General features: G+C 36.8%; 2 protein-coding genes across 3 annotated transcripts in view; one reads left to right on the top strand and one right to left on the bottom strand.

Annotated features, from left to right (window-relative positions):
- Positions 1 to 20,606, bottom strand: part of LOC127847525 (anion exchange protein 2-like) — a 317,475-nt gene that overhangs the window by 261,261 nt on the left and 35,608 nt on the right. The window contains exon 1 of one of the 2 annotated variants that reach the window (XM_052379530.1): positions 1,445 to 1,636. The exons of the other annotated variant lie outside the window; for it this stretch is intronic. The gene's annotated coding sequence lies outside the window, so the exon portion shown is untranslated. Of the gene's footprint in view, positions 1 to 1,444; positions 1,637 to 20,606 lie in introns of those variants that run through there. 2 annotated transcript variants of the gene reach the window in all.
- LOC127849099 (translation initiation factor IF-2-like) lies at positions 4,346 to 5,158 on the top strand. Its single transcript, XM_052381822.1, has one exon. The coding sequence runs from the start codon at positions 4,346 to 4,348 to the stop codon at positions 5,156 to 5,158; it is 813 nt and encodes a 270-aa protein (XP_052237782.1).

Here is a 20,606-nt window from a genome sequence, read left to right on the forward strand (position 1 = left end):
ACAACCTAAATAAACAATATAAGAACATAGTGCGTTCATAAAACAGAAATTCTTGACTTTCTCCAGTTTCAGTCTTTTCTCCAGTTTCAGATTTTTCAGATTATCATATTTCATTATATGCTTTCCAGTAGTTTATAGGGAAATATCAGTAAATTAAAACTGATAATTCACTATTTCAAACAATTAAAATGAAAAAAGATTTTTTATAAATAATGTTCACTGCTATACTGTGAAATGACGTTTACATGACGTGGCATCATTGTGTCAGCAAAATTACAAACATTAATCATTTGTAAGCAAAAATAAAAAGAAACTTGTTGGATTGGGTGGCATATTGATTTTAAATCACTCATGATCACAGTCATGCGTTTATCAACTGAATTGTTTCATACCAAAGAGCATGTTAATTTTGGTTTGTTACATTTGAAAAGGACACATTTTTGTGGATTTAGATTTCATCTATTAATCAACTAACAATAAACTGGGACATATAAACTTTTCATGAAAACGCTAGAATTCGACATCCAAGCCATTCTTCCCTCAAAAAAAGTTTGTAAAAAGTTAAATAACTCACTCAGCATCAAGAAAATTTCCTATTCGATGATACACATTAAGCACTGTAAAGTGAACTCAATTGAGGTCATAGCAAAAACAGTTTCAAAACGATTTCAAAATTATTTTTTATTAACTATGCATTACGTGATTTATATTATAGTATCAAAAGGGGATTTAAATCAAAATCAATAGAATATTTGATATATTAAAAAGTAACATATATTTTAAATGTATTTAACGATCTAGCAGAAAACCACATCAACAACTAAGCTTCTATCCAATTATTCTCTTCTTATAACCAATTTTGCTAACCTATTTTTTTTATAAAATATGTTAGTTTTGTAACTAACAAAACATGTTAGTTTTGTAACTGCATTTTTACCTTGTAATAGCTATACCAACCCTAAAACATTTAATCACATGCCTTTTATAACTACATTATGAACATGACCTTGACAGATATATCATAATCAGCATCAAATTGGAAATTTAGTGCACTTTGTGCATTTACACAATTTTCAGTAGCAAACAAACAAAATGAAGTTATCTATTTCAACAACAAATAAACAAGAAATCAATCATGATTGCTGTGAACAACAAGACAAAATATTTTTAAAATGTATGTTGTTCCTTCGTTTGCGCTCACTTATAATACAGTCAATTTCATTTGATATAATAATGCACTTTTCTGCTTTTTTTACAACAATGAGATGATTATAAGATATCACTGCATTACTTCTTGACTACAGGAAAACATCTTTTTTTTAAAACGTAGTTGCATCATTTAATGGTACACATGTACATAAAGCAATAATTGTCATACAATCAGAAAATTAGCTAACTAGCAATCAATGTTATTATTGTATAAATATAAACGTCACATCTTTACCTGAGATGGTTTGATAGAAATCCAATTATCAAGAAGAAGTTACCATAAAAAAACAAACAAGCATTGTCAAAACCTGTATTCACTTTAACGCCCATGGATTATAACCATCAATATCAAAAAATACCTCAACTAAGATGTTCTGATATGTTCCTCCTTATTAAATTGCTTATAACCATCAATATCAAAAAATACCTCAACTAAGATGTTCTGATATGTTCCTCCTTATTAAATTGCTTATAACCATCAATATCAAAAAATACCTCAACTGAGATGTTCTGATATGTTCCTCCTTATTAAATTGCTTATAACCATCAATATCACCAAATACCTCAACTGAGATGTCCTGATATGTTCCTCCTTATTAAATTGCTTATAACCATCAATATCACCAAATACCTCAACTGATGTTCTGATATGTTCCTCCTTATTAAATTGCTTATAACCATCAATATCACCAAATACCTCAACTAAGATGTTCTGATATGTTCCTCCTTATTAAATTGCTTATAACCATCAATATCAAAAAATACCTCAACTAAGATGTTCTGATATGTTCCTCCTTATTAAATTGCTTATAACCATCAATATCAAAAAATACCTCAACTGAGATGTTCTGATATGTTCCTCCTTATTAAATTGCTTATAACCATCAATATCACCAAATACCTCAACTGAGATGTTCTGATATGTTCCTCCTTATTAAATTGCTTATAACCATCAATATCACCAAATACCTCAACTGAGATGTTCTGATATGTTCCTCCTTATTAAATTGCTTATAACCATCAATATCACCAAATACCTAAACTGAGATGTTCTGATATGTTCCTCCTTATTTGATTCTGACCATCAATATCATTAAATACCTCATCTGAGATGTTCCTATAAGTACACATTCATTTATACAATGATAAATATTGAACCAAGCCGGCGAACTTTCATTCCCCATTATCAGTACCAAGGCTTATAATCCATGATCTCATGTCACAGTTTAGTCCACCTGTATACATGTACCTCTACGGTATTAACCATATCTCACAAAGGACCAAACATGATAAGGAGTTTTTTAAAGGGAAATACTTTCTTATGTTAAAACAATAAACATTATATATACTCACACATTGGATACTTGGCTGATTACAGAGTCTGGTCATTAACCCATTTATGCCTAGTGGACTCTCCCATCCTTCTAAATTGGATTCATTTATTTCCAAAATTAGAGATGTCTAGTATATTAATTTCTTTATTTATAATACTTCTTACAGAAATTCCTTTAAGCAGACAGCGAAGACCCTGATTAGACACCTCATCAAGAAGCGTCTCATCTGGGTCTACGCTGTTGGCCACATAATGCAAGGGAAGCTCTATGGCATTCTGTCAGACACAATGCAAGGGAAGTTCTATGGCAGTCTGTCAGACACAATGCAAGGGAATATCTATGGCATTTTGGACACAATGCAAGGGAATACCTATGGCATTCTGGACACAATGCAAGGGAATACCTATGGCATTCTGGACACAATGCAAGGGAATACCTATGGCATTTTGGACACAATGCAAGGGAATACCTATGGCATTCTGGACACAATGCAAGGGAATACCTATGGCATTTTGGACACAATGCAAGGGAATACCTATGGCATTCTGGACACAATGCAAGGGAATACCTATGGCATTCTGGACACAATGCAAGGGAATATCTATGGCATTTTGGACACAATGCAAGGGAATACCTATGGCATTCTGGACACAATGCAAGGTAATACCTATGACATTTTGGACACAATGCAAGGGAATACCTATGGCATTCTGGACACAATGCAAGGGAAGTTATATGGCATTCTGGACACAATTCAAGGGAAGCTCTATGGTAGTCTGTCAGACACAATGCAAGGGAAGTTCTATGGCAGTCTGTCAGACACAATGCAAGGGAAGTTCTATGGCATTTTGGACACAATGCAAGGGAATACCTATGGCATTCTGGACACAATGCAAGGGAAGCTCTATGGTAGTCTGTCAGACACAATGCAAGGGAAGCTCTATGGCATTCTGTCAGACACAATGCAAGGGAAGTTCTATGGCAGTCTGTCAGACACAATGCAAGGGAATATCTATGGCATTTTGGACACAATGCAAGGGAATACCTATGGCATTCTGGACACAATGCAAGGGAATACCTATGGCATTTTGGACACAATGCAAGGGAATACCTATGGCATTCTGGACACAATGCAAGGGAAGTTATATGGCATTCTGGACACAATTCAAGGGAAGCTCTATGGTAGTCTGTCAGACACAATGCAAGGGAAGTTCTATGGCAGTCTGTCAGACACAATGCAAGGGAAGTTCTATGGCATTTTGGACACAATGCAAGGGAATACCTATGGCATTCTGGACACAATGCAAGGGAAGCTCTATGGTAGTCTGTCAGACACAATGCAAGGGAAGTTCTATGGCAGTCTGTCAGACACAATGCAAGGGAAGTTCTATGGCATTCTGGACACAATGCAAGGGAAGCTCTATGGTAGTCTGTCAGACACAATGCAAGGGAAGTTATATGGCAGTCTGTCAGACACAATGCAAGGGAATATCTATGGTAGTCTGTCAGACACAATGCAAGGGAAGTTGTATGGTAGTCTGTCAGACACAATGCAAGGGAAGCTATATGATAGTCTGTCAGACACAATGCAAGGGAATATCTATGGTAGTCTGTCAGACACAATGCAAGGGAAGCTCTATGGCAGTCTGTCAGACACAATGCAAGGGAAGTTCTATGGCAGTCTGTCAGACACAATGCAAGGGAAGTTCTATGATAGTGTGTCAGACACAATGCAAGGGAAGCTCTATGGCAGTCTGTCAGACACAATGTAAGGGAAGTTCTATGATAGTGTGTCAGACACAATGCAAGGGAAGTTCTATGGTAGTCTGTCAGACACAATGCAAGGGAAGCTCTATGGTAGTGTGTCAGACACAATGCAAGGGAAGTTCTATGGCAGTCTGTCAGACACAATGCAAGGGAAGCTCTATGGCAGCCTGTCAGACACAATGCAAGGGAAGCTCTATGGTAGTCTGTCAGACACAATGCAAGGGAAGTTGTATGGTAGTGTGTCATACACAATGCAAGGGAAGCTCTATGGTAGTGTGTCAGACACAATGCAAGGGAAGTTCTATGGTAGTGTGTCAGACACAATGCAAGGGAAGCTCTATGGTAGTCTGTCAGACTCAATGCAAGGGAAGTTATATGGCAGTCTGTCAGACACAATGCAAGGGAAGTTCTATGGCAGTCTGTCAGACAAAATGCAAGGGAAGCTCTATGGCATTCTGGACACAATGCAAGGGAAGCTCTATGGCAGTCTGTCAGACACAATGCAAGGGAAGTTCTATGGCAGTCTGTCAGACACAATGCAAGGGAAGCTCTATGGTAGTCTGTCAGACACAATGCGAGGGAAGCTCTATGGTAGTCTGTCAGACGCAATGCAAGGGAATACCTATGGTAGTCTGTCAGACACAATGCAAGGGAATACCTATGGTAGTCTGTCAGACACAATGCAAGGGAAGCTCTATGGCAGTCTGTCAGACACAATGCAAGGGAATATCTATGGCATTTTGGACACAATGCAAGGGAAGTTCTATGGCAGTCTGTCAGACACAATGCAAGGGAATACCTATGGCATTTTGGACACAATGCAAACAGCTTCACTGGCTTGTAAATGATCTTTTAGACTTTCTTGCAGATTGTTGTGACATTTAAATATCTAAATCTAGGAAAACAGGGCTTAATGAATGTACATAGAGTTGTCCAAGATTAAAATGTGCACATGCTTAACTGGGCCGACTCTTTCCTCCATAAACTGGATGATCGAAAAGAAGAGACTCCCTTTCAATTAAAAAATACATAAAAAGCGGAGAGTTTCATCCATGATTAGTCAGTGCGGACTGCACAGGCTATTATCACCACTTTACACAAACACATTGAAGCAAATGTACCAAAAGTGAGGCTAATATTGATTACTTAACCCATTGCATGCTGGGAAATTTGTCGTCTGCTTATATTGTTGTCTGCTTAATTTCAAAAATAAGCATTTTCTTTGATTTTTTTCAAAGAATACTATCAGAATAGCATACAGTTTGGATCCTGATGAGACGCCACGTTCTGTGGCGTCTCATCTGGATCCAAACTGTTTGCAAAGGCCTTCAAAATTCGGTTCCCGCACTGAAAGGATTAAGCAATACCAGTTTGACCTTTAATATATATCATTTTCCTGTTCTGTCCCTTTAAAGATATATGGACACAGATAGTACCATATCAACCACAGATAACAATACGCAAACAACAGCTTGTCTGTTGATTGTAATAATCTTTGAAAGGTATATATTATCAATGTTATATAATCCAATTCTACTGTCAACTTAAGCGAATGTGACCGACATTTACGTTTATTCAGAAATTTCCAATTGAAGTTTGCTAAGATTTATTGGCTGTTTATTTCAGTTTGACAAGTAAATGTTTTGATGTTTCAATCTTGTAGATTATAAGCAATAAGCCATTATTGATTTATATATGATAAAGCCTTGCCTTTGATAACAATATATACCGTTAAGAATAAAATTTAATAATGTTTCTAACTTGGAATTTATCAAACAACAATTCTATTCAAATATGGCAATTAATCGGTGAATAACCCAATTCAACAAGACTATTGTCAAGCAATATAAGTCCCCTACCTGCTCCACCATTGTCAGAAATTCCAGATTTTTTTATATATATATTTGTTGCCATAGCAACTAATTTTTCTATTTAGGAACAAAATGAAATGACGTGCATAATGTCCATATTGCCATCTATCCATGTTTCAAGTTTCATGAAAAAATATTAAGAACTTTAAAAGTTATCGCAGGATCCAGAAAAACCACCATTTTCAGCAGTATTTCTAGTCTATTTGTTGCCATAGCAACCAGAATTTTTGACGTAGGAACGAAATGAAATGACGTGCATAATGTCCATATTGCCATCTATCCATGTTCAAAGTTTCATGAAAAAATATTAAAAACTTTTTAAGTTATCGCAGGACCCAGAAAAGTGTGACGGACGGACGGAGACAAAACCAGAAGTCCCCTCCGGTGAAACCGGTAGGGGACTAATAAATGCAGATTTTCATCTTAATGCAGAATGTATATTTAATATATACCCTAAGTCAAATATGACCAAATTGATATTATGACCCTTTACCACTTAGATAGGTAATTGATGCATTAACAAAAGTTACATTTAATTAAAGACCTTTTTTTACAAGATTCAAATTTTAAAGGCTTCATTTTCAACTCTAAGATACTGATGAGCAGCAAACAGCATGAAACCAGAACAGACTGTGAGTAACACGCAGGCTGTTCTGGTTTTATGCTTGTTGCACATAGTCATTTTCACTTTGCCTCTGAGTGGGAAAGGTTTTATAGCAAACATTTAATTCTTTCAGTGCTGGAACCAAATGTTGGAGACCTTTGCAAACAGTTTGGATCCAGATGAGATGCCACATAATGTGGCGTCTCATCAGGATCCAAACCGTTTGCTATTCTTATAGTATTCTTTGAAACAAGAGGGCCTGAAAGGCCCAAAGTCGCTCACCTGAGAATCAAAGGATCTGACCTGTTCTGTGCAGCCCAAGATGTCATTAGAACAATATGTTCTTACCAACTTTCATGACTAGTGAACACCCTGGCAGCCACGTTTTTCGACAGACCAGAACCATTTTCATACACATCCAAGATATCATTTAAAAAAATATACTGACAAAGTTTCATGAAGATTCATAAGTCCATAAAAGGAAAAATGCCCCACCCACTGGTGGCCATGTTTTTCAAGCAACTGGAACCACTTTGGAACTTGTCCAAAATATCATTGGGACAAATCTTCTGACAAAGTTTCATGATGATCGTACAATAAATATGGCTTCTAGAGTGTTGACAAGGTTTAACTATTATATAAGGAAAAATGTCACGCCCCCATGGCGGCCATGTTTTTCCACCAACCAGAACCATTTTCAAACTAATCCAAGATATTATTGGGAAAAATCATCTGACAAAGTTTCATGATGATCCGACAATAAATGTGGCCTCTAGAGTGTTAACAATTAGGTTTTACTATATATATAAAGCATGATATATAGCCATATTTGGAAAAATGCCCCGCCCCCCTGGTGGCCAAGGTTTTAAGCAACCTAAACCATTTTCGAAATAATCCAAGATATCATTAGGACAAATCTTCTGACCAAGTAAAGTTTCATGAAGATCGGAAAATAAATGTGGCCTCTAGAGTGTTAACAAGGTTTTACTATAGCCATATAAGGAAAAATGCCCGCCCCCTGGCAGCCATGTTTTTAAACCAACCAGCATCATTTTTTAACTTGTCCAAGATATTATTGGGATGAATCTTCTGACCAAGTTTCATGAAGATCGGACAATAAATGTGGCCTCTAGAGTGTTCACAAGGATTGACTATAGCCATATAAAGCCATATAAGGAAAAATGCCCCACCCTTTGGCAGCCATGTTTTTCAAGCAAATGTAACCATTTTCGAATTCATTTAAGATTTCATTGAGACCAATCTTCCGACCAAATTTCATGAAGATTGGACAATAAATGTGGCCGCTAGAGTGTTAACAAGGTTTTACTATAGCCATATAAGGAAAACTGCCCCGCCCCCTGGCGGCCATGTTTTTTCACTGATCTGGACCATTTTCGAACTTGTCCGAGATATCAATGAAACCAATGTTTTGACCAAGTTTCATGATGATTGGGCAAAAATTGTGACTTCAGATCTAGAGTGTTCACAAGGTTTCTCTATAGCCATATAAGGAATACTGCCCCGCCCCCTGGCGGCCATGTTTTTGCAACAGACCCGAATCTTTTTTTAACTCTACCAACATATCATAGTGTCCTAGATTTTGACCCAGCATGACCCAGTTTAAAACTCAGTCGAGGTATCAATGGGACAAATGTTCTGAACAAATTTCATGAAGATCAGACAATAAATGTGGCCTCTAGAGTGTTCACAAGGCAAAATGTTGACGACGGACGTCGCAAGATGGACGATGGACAAAAAGCGATCACAAAAGCTCACCATGAGCACGTTGTGCTCAGGTGAGCTAAAAAAAATATACTTTGAAAAAAAATCAAAGAAAATGCTTATTTTAGAAATTCAGCAGACGACATTTTAGCAGACGACAAATTTCCCAGCATGCAAAGGGTTAAATATATTTCTCATATAGAACCGTTTTGCAAACTCAGCACTTCTGACCAATCCACCTGTATATCAATTAAGCCAGAACAAAAGTACTTAACCCTTTGCATGCTGGGAAATTTGTCGTCTGCTAAAATGTCGTCTGCTGAATTTCTTAAATAAGCATTTTCTTCGATTTTTTTTTCAAAGTATACTATCAGAATAGCAAACAGTTTGGATCCTTATGAGATGCCAGATTCTGTGGCGTCTCATCTGGATCCAAACTGTTTGCAAAGGCCTTCAAAATTCGGTTGCAGCACTGAAAGGGATGCCAAATGCAGCCTTCGTCCCAAATTGTGTCAGAACTCTTTGCAGGATTGTGACAAAAATACTTGCAAAAGACTGGTTTTATCCACATTTTTCAAGCAGGGTGGTGACAAAAATACTTGCAAAAGACTTGTTTCATACACATTTTTCAAGCGAAGTGCAACAACACTTAGTCATAGCCACCTCTCCTCCTGAAATAATTGATTATCATTCCACGTTATGGTTAAATTCATCATTTCTAACGCTAAGGAAGTAACATTTGTATGGAATGTGTCACTATTAGCATAAACACTTGGCTCTGTGACACAAAATTTGATACCGAAACCGTTCATGCCAAATATGGTCTGCTGTTTGTGCATATTATTGCTTTATATTGAGTTTGTGTCTGTTGTTGATATAAATAATTCCTATTTCTGGGGGTTTTCTGCTATGTACAAAAGGCCATAAAATGAACCTGATCCCAAAGCAAACGGGACCGGATCCTAAACCAAAATTATTTTTTTTAAATCCCAATTTCTAAAAATATTATTATTATAATTTATTTTTTAAGAAGTATCTTATGACTATAATTTATATGATTTTTTCCCAAAATGGGCAGGAAAAGACTTATTGTGTCAATATTTGTTGATAAAAAATCCCAAAATGGTTCTTTTGGTCGATAAAATTCCCAAATTTGCCACTTTTATTGAAAAAAAACACAACCAATTTGACCTGACTCCTTTTCCCAAAATGGCTAGAAAAAAACTGTATTTATTTCCTAAACCATTTTTCACCTAACAATTTTCTTTCATTTACCAGTTTTTGAGCTTCATTTGTATTCTTGTATGAAGTCCAATTTATTTACCACAACTGTTTCCACCATAATATTATCTATAATATTCTTCTTTGTATTTTACTTTTTATGTATGCCATTTTATTACTTGTTACTGTTTACCAAGGCAGCTAGATTGTTTGTTTGGATGCCAAAGTTTTGTGAAATTGTGCAAAATGTGGTATGATATTCACGTGTACCATTTAAAGTTGGAATAACAATATAATCTATGACATGCCATTCTTAAAATTACAGCATTTTTATAAATGAAGCATACTTCTAAATATGGAGATGAGCTGAATTTAAGCTGAATTCTATCTGAGGCTAAGTAATATGCATGTACAGAAAAACATATGTTTGTGTCGGTGTGCTATCTATTAAAATGTTTTGAAGAAACTTTATGAGGGCAGACATTACTTTAGTACAGTACATCTGAAAATACCTATTCCTTCGTTATTGCCCCTATATTATTATTAATTGTTTAATAATATTCCAACTTTATTGTAACAATTTTTTTTAATCATCGCATTCTAATACCTAACATATAACCTGATTTAGAATAATTGTTTTGCAAATGTTTTTCTCACAATTGGCATCGTACATTTAATCTAGTAAAATCAGTTAATAAAGCCATAGCCAACGACAAGCTTCATTAAAGGGACCGTTTAACGTTTTGGTAAATTGACAAAATTAAAAAAAGTTGTTTCAGATTCGCAAATTTTCGTTTTTGTTATGATATTTTTGAGGAAATAGTTATACTGACCATTTACCATGCTCTTAAATATCCATTATATGCATCTTTTGACGATTTGAAAACCTGAAATTTATAAAGCGTCGTGCAACGCAAAATGATTGAATAATTTGGAAAGTTCTGTTGTTGTAGTTATATTTTGGGTAACTACGAGGATTGCTTATATAGGTAAACAAGATATGTGTTTGTCAGAAACACTATATCCCCTTATGTGCCGCTTTGAAGCTTGACCTTTGACCTTGAAGGATGACCTTGACCTATCACCACTCAAAATGTGCAGCTCCAAGAGATACACATGCATGCCAAATATCAAGTTGCTATCTTCAATATTTCAAAAGTTATTGCCATACATGCCAGACGTCCCGATCTCGGCGAGACAGTCCCGCTTTTTAGCCCTTTGTCCCGGCGTCCCGATATGAGACGATTTGTCCCGACATTCGTAAAAAAACCGATGTAAGGTCTATAGGTTCCCAATAAAATTCGCTATTCAAGCTCTGTTTCGCTAACACTTACCACCGCTAATCCCTTTATTGCCCCCAATTAACAATCTGATTCTACTTCTCGTGTGTACCAGTGGTGTTTATGACACCTTATCAGCGATTAATCAGCTAATAATTGATTTGATCAGGCATTCACACCATGGTGGTCTTCAAGATAGTGGTCGCTTATTGCTATCGATAGTTGTATTATAATGAAATAAATGTTGAAAATGTGTTTGTTTTTGTCTTTGTTTGAAACAGTTTACAAAACAATTGTTTTGTAAAATTAACTCTACGTCATTAATGAGTCTTTTACATTCAATGTTTAGTTCCAAAATAGCGGGATAATCTGAATGTGCAATATACCAAAATCGCAACAAACAGTCCAATAAGTGATACCCATCCTGTCTAGTGTAATTGGGTGTAATTGTAATAAAAACAACGAGGTGCTATGCAAGACAGTTTGACCCTACTCCAATTAAGCTAAAAACAACGAGGTGCTATGCATGACAGTTTGACCCTACTCCAATTAAGCCGCGACAATTGACAAGAAACAAACTGCGCATGGATACATGCTTAAAAAATGTGTACGGCGGCGCATTCCGTGTCAAGCTGATGCAACTGTTCGGTAGATAGTTTACTGTAACCCGTACTTTCAGTGTACTGGATAGCCTCCCCTGCGTTAATGTTTGCCATTGAAAGTAATATAATGAGTATTGTTGTCGTAATGTTCCAGATTTTGTACTCTAAAAAGATGAATATTATCTTCGTTGTTTGCTATTGTCTTATTTAATAAAACATATTGTTATGTTTTAGATTTCATGCTTCATATCAGATGTTTTATGTCTTGAATAAAAGTATCAAGAGTTTTTGTTAGTACTATACTGACTACAGTAAAGGTGGAATGATAGATTGTTTTAGGTGTCCTGCTTTTTGGTCAAATGTCCCGACAATTTTTTATGGAATGTCCCGCTTTGGACCTAAACAATTCTGGCATGTATGGTTATTGCAAATGATAAAGTTGGCGCAAACAAATACACAAACAAACCAACAGACAGGGTACAAACAATATGTCCCCCACTATAGGGGTGGGGGACATAAAAATACATCCGCTCTAAGCATGAGCATGGATGGTCAAGTGGTCTAGGCGGGAGACTTTACTCCAGGGGTCAGTGGTTCGAGCCCTGTTGAGGATTACTTTTTTTCCTTTTTAAAAATTGTATTATTGTTTTTTTACTGGAGATTTTTAGGTCAAATGTTTAAAGGGCTAGGTTCACGAAAGGGGTAAAAAATGCCCTATTACAGAATTAAATGAATTTACTTCTATCTTAAACGGAAATATATTAAGTTAAGAAAAACAACAGTTTTATACTTAATATCACTGTATTATGGTTGCCATGGCAACATCATAAATACATGTGAATATGTGTTATGATATGTAAAATCAATTGCAAATGTAAATAAATATACATTATATGTCATCATGAAAATTATAAAAATGTACATGAGTATCGAACACACACATGTTGTGAAACAGTAACTTATTGTCGTTGGTTGTCATGGTAACAAGCTACACGCTGAAATGTTGTATACAATATAAAGCATTTAATGACATGCTTCAATACATGCCAAAATCTGTTAAACGGTCCCTTTAAGGCAGTTTCCAAATAAAAACACTCATTACAACATAGGGAACAATTAACATTAAGAAATATCAAGGGTCAAGGCTTCAACTGATGTATCTGCTTGCGGAAACATTTCTTAGGCCAGAAAAAGGCATTTTATTTCCTCTAAAATCACAAAAAAAATGTAGGAGAGGAATGGGTCAGTGCCATATTGTATTGGAATGGGTCAGTGCCATATTGTATTGAGAGGAATGGGTCAGTGCCATATTGTATTGAGAGGAATGGGTCAGTGCCATATTGTATTGAGAGGAATGGGTCAGTGCCATATTGTATTGGAATGGGTCAGTGCCATATTGTATTGAGAGGAATGGGTCAGTGCCATATTGTATTGGAGAGGAATGGGTCAGTGCCATATTGTATTAGGAGAGGAATGGGTCAGTGCCATATTGTATAGGAGAGGAATGGGTCAGTGCCATATTGTATTAGGAGAGGAATGGGTCAGTGCCATATTGTATTGGAGAGGAATGGGTCAGTGCCATATTGTATTGAGAGGAATGGGTCAGTGCCATATTGTATTGGAGAGGAATGGGTGAGTGCCATATTGTATTGGAGAGGAATGGGTCAGTGCCATATTGTATTAGGAGAGGAATGGGTCAGTGCCATATTGTATTGAGAGGAATGGGTCAGTGCCATATTGTATTAGGAGAGGAATGGGTCAGTGCCATATTGTATTAGGAGAGGAATGGGTCAGTGCCATATTGTATTAGGAGAGGAATGGGTCAGTGCCATATTGTATTAGGAGAGGAATGGGTCAGTGCCATATTGTATTGAGAGGAATGGGTCAGTGCCATATTGTATTAGGAGAGGAATGGGTCAGTGCCATATTGTATTGAGAGGAATGGGTCAGTGCCATATTGTATTGAGAGGAATGGGTCAGTGCCATATTGTATAGGAGAGGAATGGGTCAGTGCCATATTGTATTAGGAGAGGAATGGGTCAGTGCCATATTGTATTGAGAGGAATGGGTCAGTGCCATATTGTATTAGGAGAGGAATGGGTCAGTGCCATATTGTATAGGAGAGGAATGGGTCAGTGCCATATTGTATTAGGAGAGGAATGGGTCAGTGCCATATTGTATTGGAGAGGAATGGGTCAGTGCCATATTGTATTGAGGAATGGGTCAGTGCCATATTGTATTGGAATGGGTCAGTGCCATATTGTATTGGAGAGGAATGGGTCAGTGCCATATTGTATTGGAGAGGAATGGGTCAGTGCCATATTGTATAGGAGAGGAATGGGTCAGTGCCATATTGTATTAGGAGAGGAATGGGTCAGTGCCATATTGTATTGGAGAGGAATGGGTCAGTGCCATATTGTATTAGGAGAGGAATGGGTCAGTGCCATATTGTATTGAGAGGAATGGGTCAGTGCCATATTGTATTGAGAGGAATGGGTCAGTGCCATATTGTATTGGAGAGGAATGGGTCAGTGCCATATTGTATTAGGAGAGGAATGGGTCAGTGCCATATTGTATTGAGAGGAATGGGTCAGTGCCATATTGTATTAGGAGAGGAATGGGTCAGTGCCATATTGTATTGAGAGGAATGGGTCAGTGCCATATTGTATTAGGAGAGGAATGGGTCAGTGCCATATTGTATAGGAGAGGAATGGGTCAGTGCCATATTGTATTAGAGAGGAATGGGTCAGTGCCATATTGTATTGTGAGGAATGGGTCAGTGCCATATTGTATTTTGTCACATTATTGGGAGAGGAATGGGTCAGTGCCATATTGTATTTTGTCACATTATTGGAGAGAGGAATGGGTCAGTGCCATATTGTATTTTGTCACATTATTGGAAAGAATATGCAATGACATGCAGAAATCTTCTTTGTCTATCTAAAATGATGTCTTAACTCAATTTTAGCAACTTTTAACTTCACTTAAGAGAATATGATGAAATGTAGGTATTTTGATCTCATAATTAATAGTTCTTTTTGTGAATAACACTTTTGAGCAGGCCGCCTTTTACCTTTTGTTGTTATTTTGAGATCCTATATTACTCAAGACTCCTGACCTATAAAAAATGTGATACACCAATTGATGTTTAACTTGCACCAATATAAGTAGTTCCTTCAAAACCAGAATGTGTTATCAGGACATGTGCAAAGACAACTAATAAACCATTCTGGCTCTCAACTGCTCATATGTTAATCATCACCTTTAAAAGTTTGAGCAGTGCTAAAATTCCTTTTGGAGCCCTGACATCAAACGACAAATAATGCCTTTTTTATTGCCAAGAATAAAATAGATTTGTCTATATCTCACACCACCCCCAGATTCGGATTGTGAATAATTTATCCAATGTCCTGAGTTTAGTTTACTACATAATAAATGTGATGCAATAAAATCAAGTATTGATTATTTCCACTTCTGCTCACTTCTCATGCTTTGTTTGAAAGCCTCATTAGCATAACTAAAGCACACCTGTCTCAAGTGTTTTTCCATGTAAACATTTTATAAAATTTTAATGTTAAAAAATGTAATGTGCTTAAGACAGTTGTTAATGTAATAAGAACCATCAGCAATAGGGGAAATCACATTTGAAACAGATTTAGGACATGATTAAGAAATTTAGCTGCAGTTTCTAATTTATTGTTTTATTTAACATAATTTTTTGTTAGGTTGAATATTTTGTATAGTGCTCTGGTAGGAGAGAAGGATACCAAAGTCTGCCATGATGCTGTCAACTAGCAGTAAAAACCAACATCACTGCAGGGCTTTTCAGTTCACCTATTGTTATAAGCACAAGAATTGAAATATAACTAATATTAACAGCATACATTTTAAAAAGAATAATTTTATCTATTTATACTTATCAATAAAATGTGTCTTGTTCTGAGAAAACTGGGCATAATTCATGTGCGTTAAGTGTCGTCCCAGATTAGCGTGTGCAGTCTGCACAGGCTAATCAGGGATGACACTTTCCGCTTTAATGGTATTTTTCGTTTAAAGGAAGTCCCTTTTAACCAAAAATCTAGTTTAAGTGGAAAGTGTCATCCCTGAATACCCTGTGCGGACTGCACAGGCTAATCTGGGACGACACTTTACGCACATTAATTATGCCCAGTTTTCTCAGAACAAGACACAAATGATATCTCAGAAGCCATACACTTTTTACAATTCACAGTACTAAACACTCTGGCTATTGCCGCATTTGAAATTGGATGTCAAAAACTGTAAGTTACAAGACAAACTGGACATTACATACTTTTTCAATTATTTACTTGTCAACTACACCCCCATATGTTTGCCAAAAGGATAGCGGCACAAGATGAATGAGTTGGTGCCATTTACAGAACAGCAGCATATGATGAATGAGCTGGTGCCATTTACAGAACAGCAGCACATGATGAATGGGTTGGTGCCATTTACAGAATAGCAGCACATGATGAATGGGTTGGTGCCATTTACAGAATAGCAGCACATGATGAATGGGCTGGTGCCATTTATAGAACAGCAGCACATGATGAATGAGCTGGTGCCATTTATAGAATAGCAGCACAATCATGATGAATGGGCTGGTGCCATTTACAGAACAGCAGCATATGATGAATGAGCTGGTGCCATTTACAGAACAGCAGCACATGATGAATGAGCTGGTGCCATTTACAGAACAGCAGCATATGATGAATGAGCTGGTGCCATTTACAGAACAGCAGCACATGATGAATGGGCTGGTGCCATTTACAAAACAGCAGCATATGATGAATGAGCTGGTGCCATTTATAGAATAGCGGCACAATCATGATGAATGGGCTGGTGCCATTTACAGAACAGCAGCATATGATGAATGAGCTGGTGCCATTTACAGAACAGCAGCACATGATGAATGGGTTGGTGCCATTTACAGAACAGCAGCATATAGTGAATGAGCTGGTGCCATTTACAGAACAGCAGCACATGATGAATGAGATGGTGCCATTTATAGAATAGCGGCACAATCATGATGAATGGGCTGGTGCCATTTACAGAACAGCAGCATATGATGAATGAGCTGGTGCCATTTACAGAACAGCAGCATATGATGAATGAGCTGGTGCCATTTACAGAACAGCAGCACATGATGAATGGGTTGATGCCATTTACAGAACAGCAGCATATAGTGAATGAGCTGGTGCCATTTACAGAATAGCAGCACATGATGAATGGGTTGGTGCCATTTACAGAATAGAAGCACATGATGAATGAGCTGGTGCCATTTATAGAATAGCAGCACAATCATGATGAATGGGCTGGTGCCATTTACAGAACAGCAGCATATGATGAATGAGCTGGTGCCATTTACAGAACAGCAGCACATGATGAATGGGTTGGTGCCATTTACAGAATAGCAGCATATGATGAATGAGCTGGTGCCATTTACAGAATAGCAGCACACGATGAATGGGTTGGTGCCATTTACAGAACAGCAGCATATGATGAATGGGCTGGTGCCATTTACAGAACAGCAGCATATGATGAATGAGCTGGTGCCATTTACAGAACAGCAGCACATGATGAATGGGTTGGTGCCATTTACAGAACAGCAGCACATGATGAATGGGCTGGTGCCATTTACAGAACAGCAGCACACGATGAATGGGCTGGTGCCATTTACAGAACAGCAGCACACGATGAATGGGCTGGTGCCATTTACAGAACAGCAGCATATGATGAATGAGCTGGTGCCATTTACAGAACAGCAGCACATGATGAATGGGTTGGTGCCATTTACAGAATAGCAGCACATGATGAATGAGATGGTGCCATTTATAGAACAGCAGCACATGAAGAATGGTCTAGTGCCATTTATAGAATAGCGACACAATCATGATGAATGGGCTGGTGCCATTTACAGAATAATAGCACAGGATGAATGGATTGGTGCCATTTTCAGAATAGCAGCACAGGAAGAATGGGTTGATGCCATTTACAAAATTTGATTAGCTTTAGACTTACATAAGGTGACACAAGTATGGCATTCAATTTCCCATACAACTGATACTTATTGTCAAATCAGATATAAAGGACTTTTAAATTATGTAACAATATGCAACAATGTGTTTTATTTACCAGATATATTATTATTATTATTAGATCAATTTAAATAAAATAAAACTTGTTTTTATTCATATATACTTTAACCCTTTCCCATTCAGAAGCAAAGTGAAAATGGCTATGTGCAAACAGCATAAAACCAGAACAGCCTGCGAGTAACAAGCAGTTTATTCTGATTTTATGCTGTTTGCTGCTCATCAGCATCTAAGGGTTGGAAATGAAGCCTTTAAAACTTAAATCTAGTAAGAAAGATTTCTAATTAAATTTAACTTTCTAAGGGACTACAAATGCATAAAAATACGTATTTAAGTGGTAAAGCATTAAAGTTAATTATAAATAATTTTGTACATAGGGCGCATAAAAATCACATTAACCCTTTCAGTGCGGGAACCGAATTTTGAAGGCCTTTGCAAACAGTTTGGATCCAGATGAGACGCCACAAAACGTGGCGTCTCATCTGGATCCAAACTGTTTGCTATTCTGATAGTATTCTTTGAAAAAAACACGAAGAAAATGCTTATTTTACAAATTCAGCAGACAACATTTTAGCAGACGACAAATTTCCCAGCATGCAAAGGGTTAAAAGGATATTATAAACTTTCATGTCATCTATGTACAATTATCAGATCTTACCTCACTAATTGCCTGTTGTATAACTTTACTCCAAAAGATTTTTTGAACAGGGAGAGTTAGTGGACAAAAATCACAGAACATTTAAGGTGAGCACACTCAGCACAATCAAGCTATGAACAAAGATTTGCTTAAGAAACCTTAAAATGCATGTACGTGTATACCAAATCCTCAACCAATATTTGCTGTTTCATCAAACCTGTCATAATTATTGATCTCTCTGAACTGTACCATCAATCTAGTGGAGATATTTTAAAGTACATGTACCCAAGGTCACCTAAAAAGTTTTGGAACATACTGTAAATCAGTGTCTGTGAGAATGATCGTTTTTCACAATTTTGGGAAATTTGTGACTTAAAATTTCACAATTTCAAGAAGTTTGCAACTCAAATTTTCACAATTTTAAGAAGTTTGCAACTCAAATTTTCACAATTTCAAGAAGTTTGCAACTCAAATTTTCACAATTTCAAGAAGTTTGCAACTCAAATTTTCACAATTTCAAGAAGTTTGCAACTCAAATTTTCACAATTTCAAGAAGTTAGCCACTGTAATTTTCACACTTTGAGAAAGTTCGCGACTTTTTTTTGCACAATATTGAACAGTTCGCGACTCATTTGTTTCACAAAATGGGGGCGGGGCAAAGGCTGCTTCACAAAAACAGGAAAAAAAGCCCTGTATAGTCCCTTATAAAATTTGTCTTCCAAACAAAAATCATTTACAATGTCCTCTCCATCATAATATATACATAATACTATAGGTTTATGATTCTGCACAATGCCATACAAATTAATCTGCAGTATTATCCAATTAACATGCTTGGAAATCATGTTTAGCAGTTATATTTTGAAATACAAATAAGCATGTGCATTGTTTTTGAGAACAAGATGTGTTTGTGAAACACAATGTCCCCCTATATGACGTTTGACCTTGTAGGATGACCTTGACCTTGTGAAGGATGACCTTGACCTTGACCTTTCACCACTCAAAATGTGCAGCTCTATGAGATACACATGCATGCCAAATATCAAGTTGCTATCTCAATATTGCAAAAGAATTCATAAAATAAGCAATGTGGGCCACATATATTTGACCTCTGACCTTGAAGGATGACTTTGACCTTGACCTTTCACCACTCAAAATGTGCAGCTCCATGAAATGCACATGCATGCCAAATATCAAGTTGCTATATTCAATATTGCAAAAGTATTTATAAAATTAGCGATTTGGGCCACATATATTTGACCTCTGACCTTGAAGGATGACCTTGACCTTTCACCACTCAAAATGTGCAGGTCCATGAGATACACATGCATGCCAAATATCAAGTTGCTATCTTCAATGTTGCAAAATTATTCATAAAATGAGTGATTTTGGCCACATATATTTGACCTCTGACCTTGAAGGATGACCTTGACCTTGACCATTCACCACTCAAAATTTGCAGCTTCATGAGATACACATGCATGCCAAATATGAAGTTGCTATCTTCAATATAGCAAAAGTTATTGCAAAATGTTAAAGTTGGTGCAAACAGACAGACCAACAGACAGACCAACAGACAGGGCAAGAACAATATGTCCCCCACCACTATAGTGGTGGACATAAAAAGGTCCATGATTATATTTGTGACTTTTAATTGAATTTTAGCTTTGCTCTGTTAAAAAGGCGTTTAATGCATTTGCCTAAAGTGTCGTCCCAGATTAGCCTTTGAAGTCCATACAGGTTAAACAGGGATGACAGTTTCCGCCTAAACTGGATTTTTTGCTAAGAAGAGACTTTCCCCTTTGAGCGCTGGAACCGGAATTTGAAGGCCTTTGCTAACAGTTTGGATCCAGATGAGACGCCACAAAACATGGCGTCTCATCAGGATCAAAACTATTTGCTATTCTGATAGTATTCTTTGAAAAAAAATGAAGAAAAATGTTAATTTTAGAAATTTAGCAGACAACATTTTAGCAGACGACAAATTTCCCAGCATGCAAAAGGTTTATACAAACAAAATCATAAAAGTGTAAAGTGTTGTCCCTCATAGAGTAGACTGCACAGGCTTATCTTGCACAACACTTTATACACATGCATTAACCCTTTGCATGCTGGGTAATTTGTCATCTGCTTAAATGTCGTCTGCTGAATTTCTAAAATTAGCATTTTCTTTGATTTTTTTTTCAAAGAATACTATCAGAATAGCAAACAGTTTGGATCCAGATGAGACGCCATGTTCTGTG

The sequence above is a fragment of the Dreissena polymorpha genome, chromosome 10 (assembly GCF_020536995.1).
Source record: "Dreissena polymorpha isolate Duluth1 chromosome 10, UMN_Dpol_1.0, whole genome shotgun sequence".
In the NCBI taxonomy this organism is placed as follows: Eukaryota; Metazoa; Mollusca; class Bivalvia; order Myida; family Dreissenidae; genus Dreissena; species Dreissena polymorpha.

Excerpts from the sequence above, each read along its gene's own strand:
- LOC127849099 (XM_052381822.1), top strand. The coding sequence starts at position 4,346 with ATGCAAGGGAAGTTCTATGGTAGTCTGTCAGACACAATGCAAGGGAAG.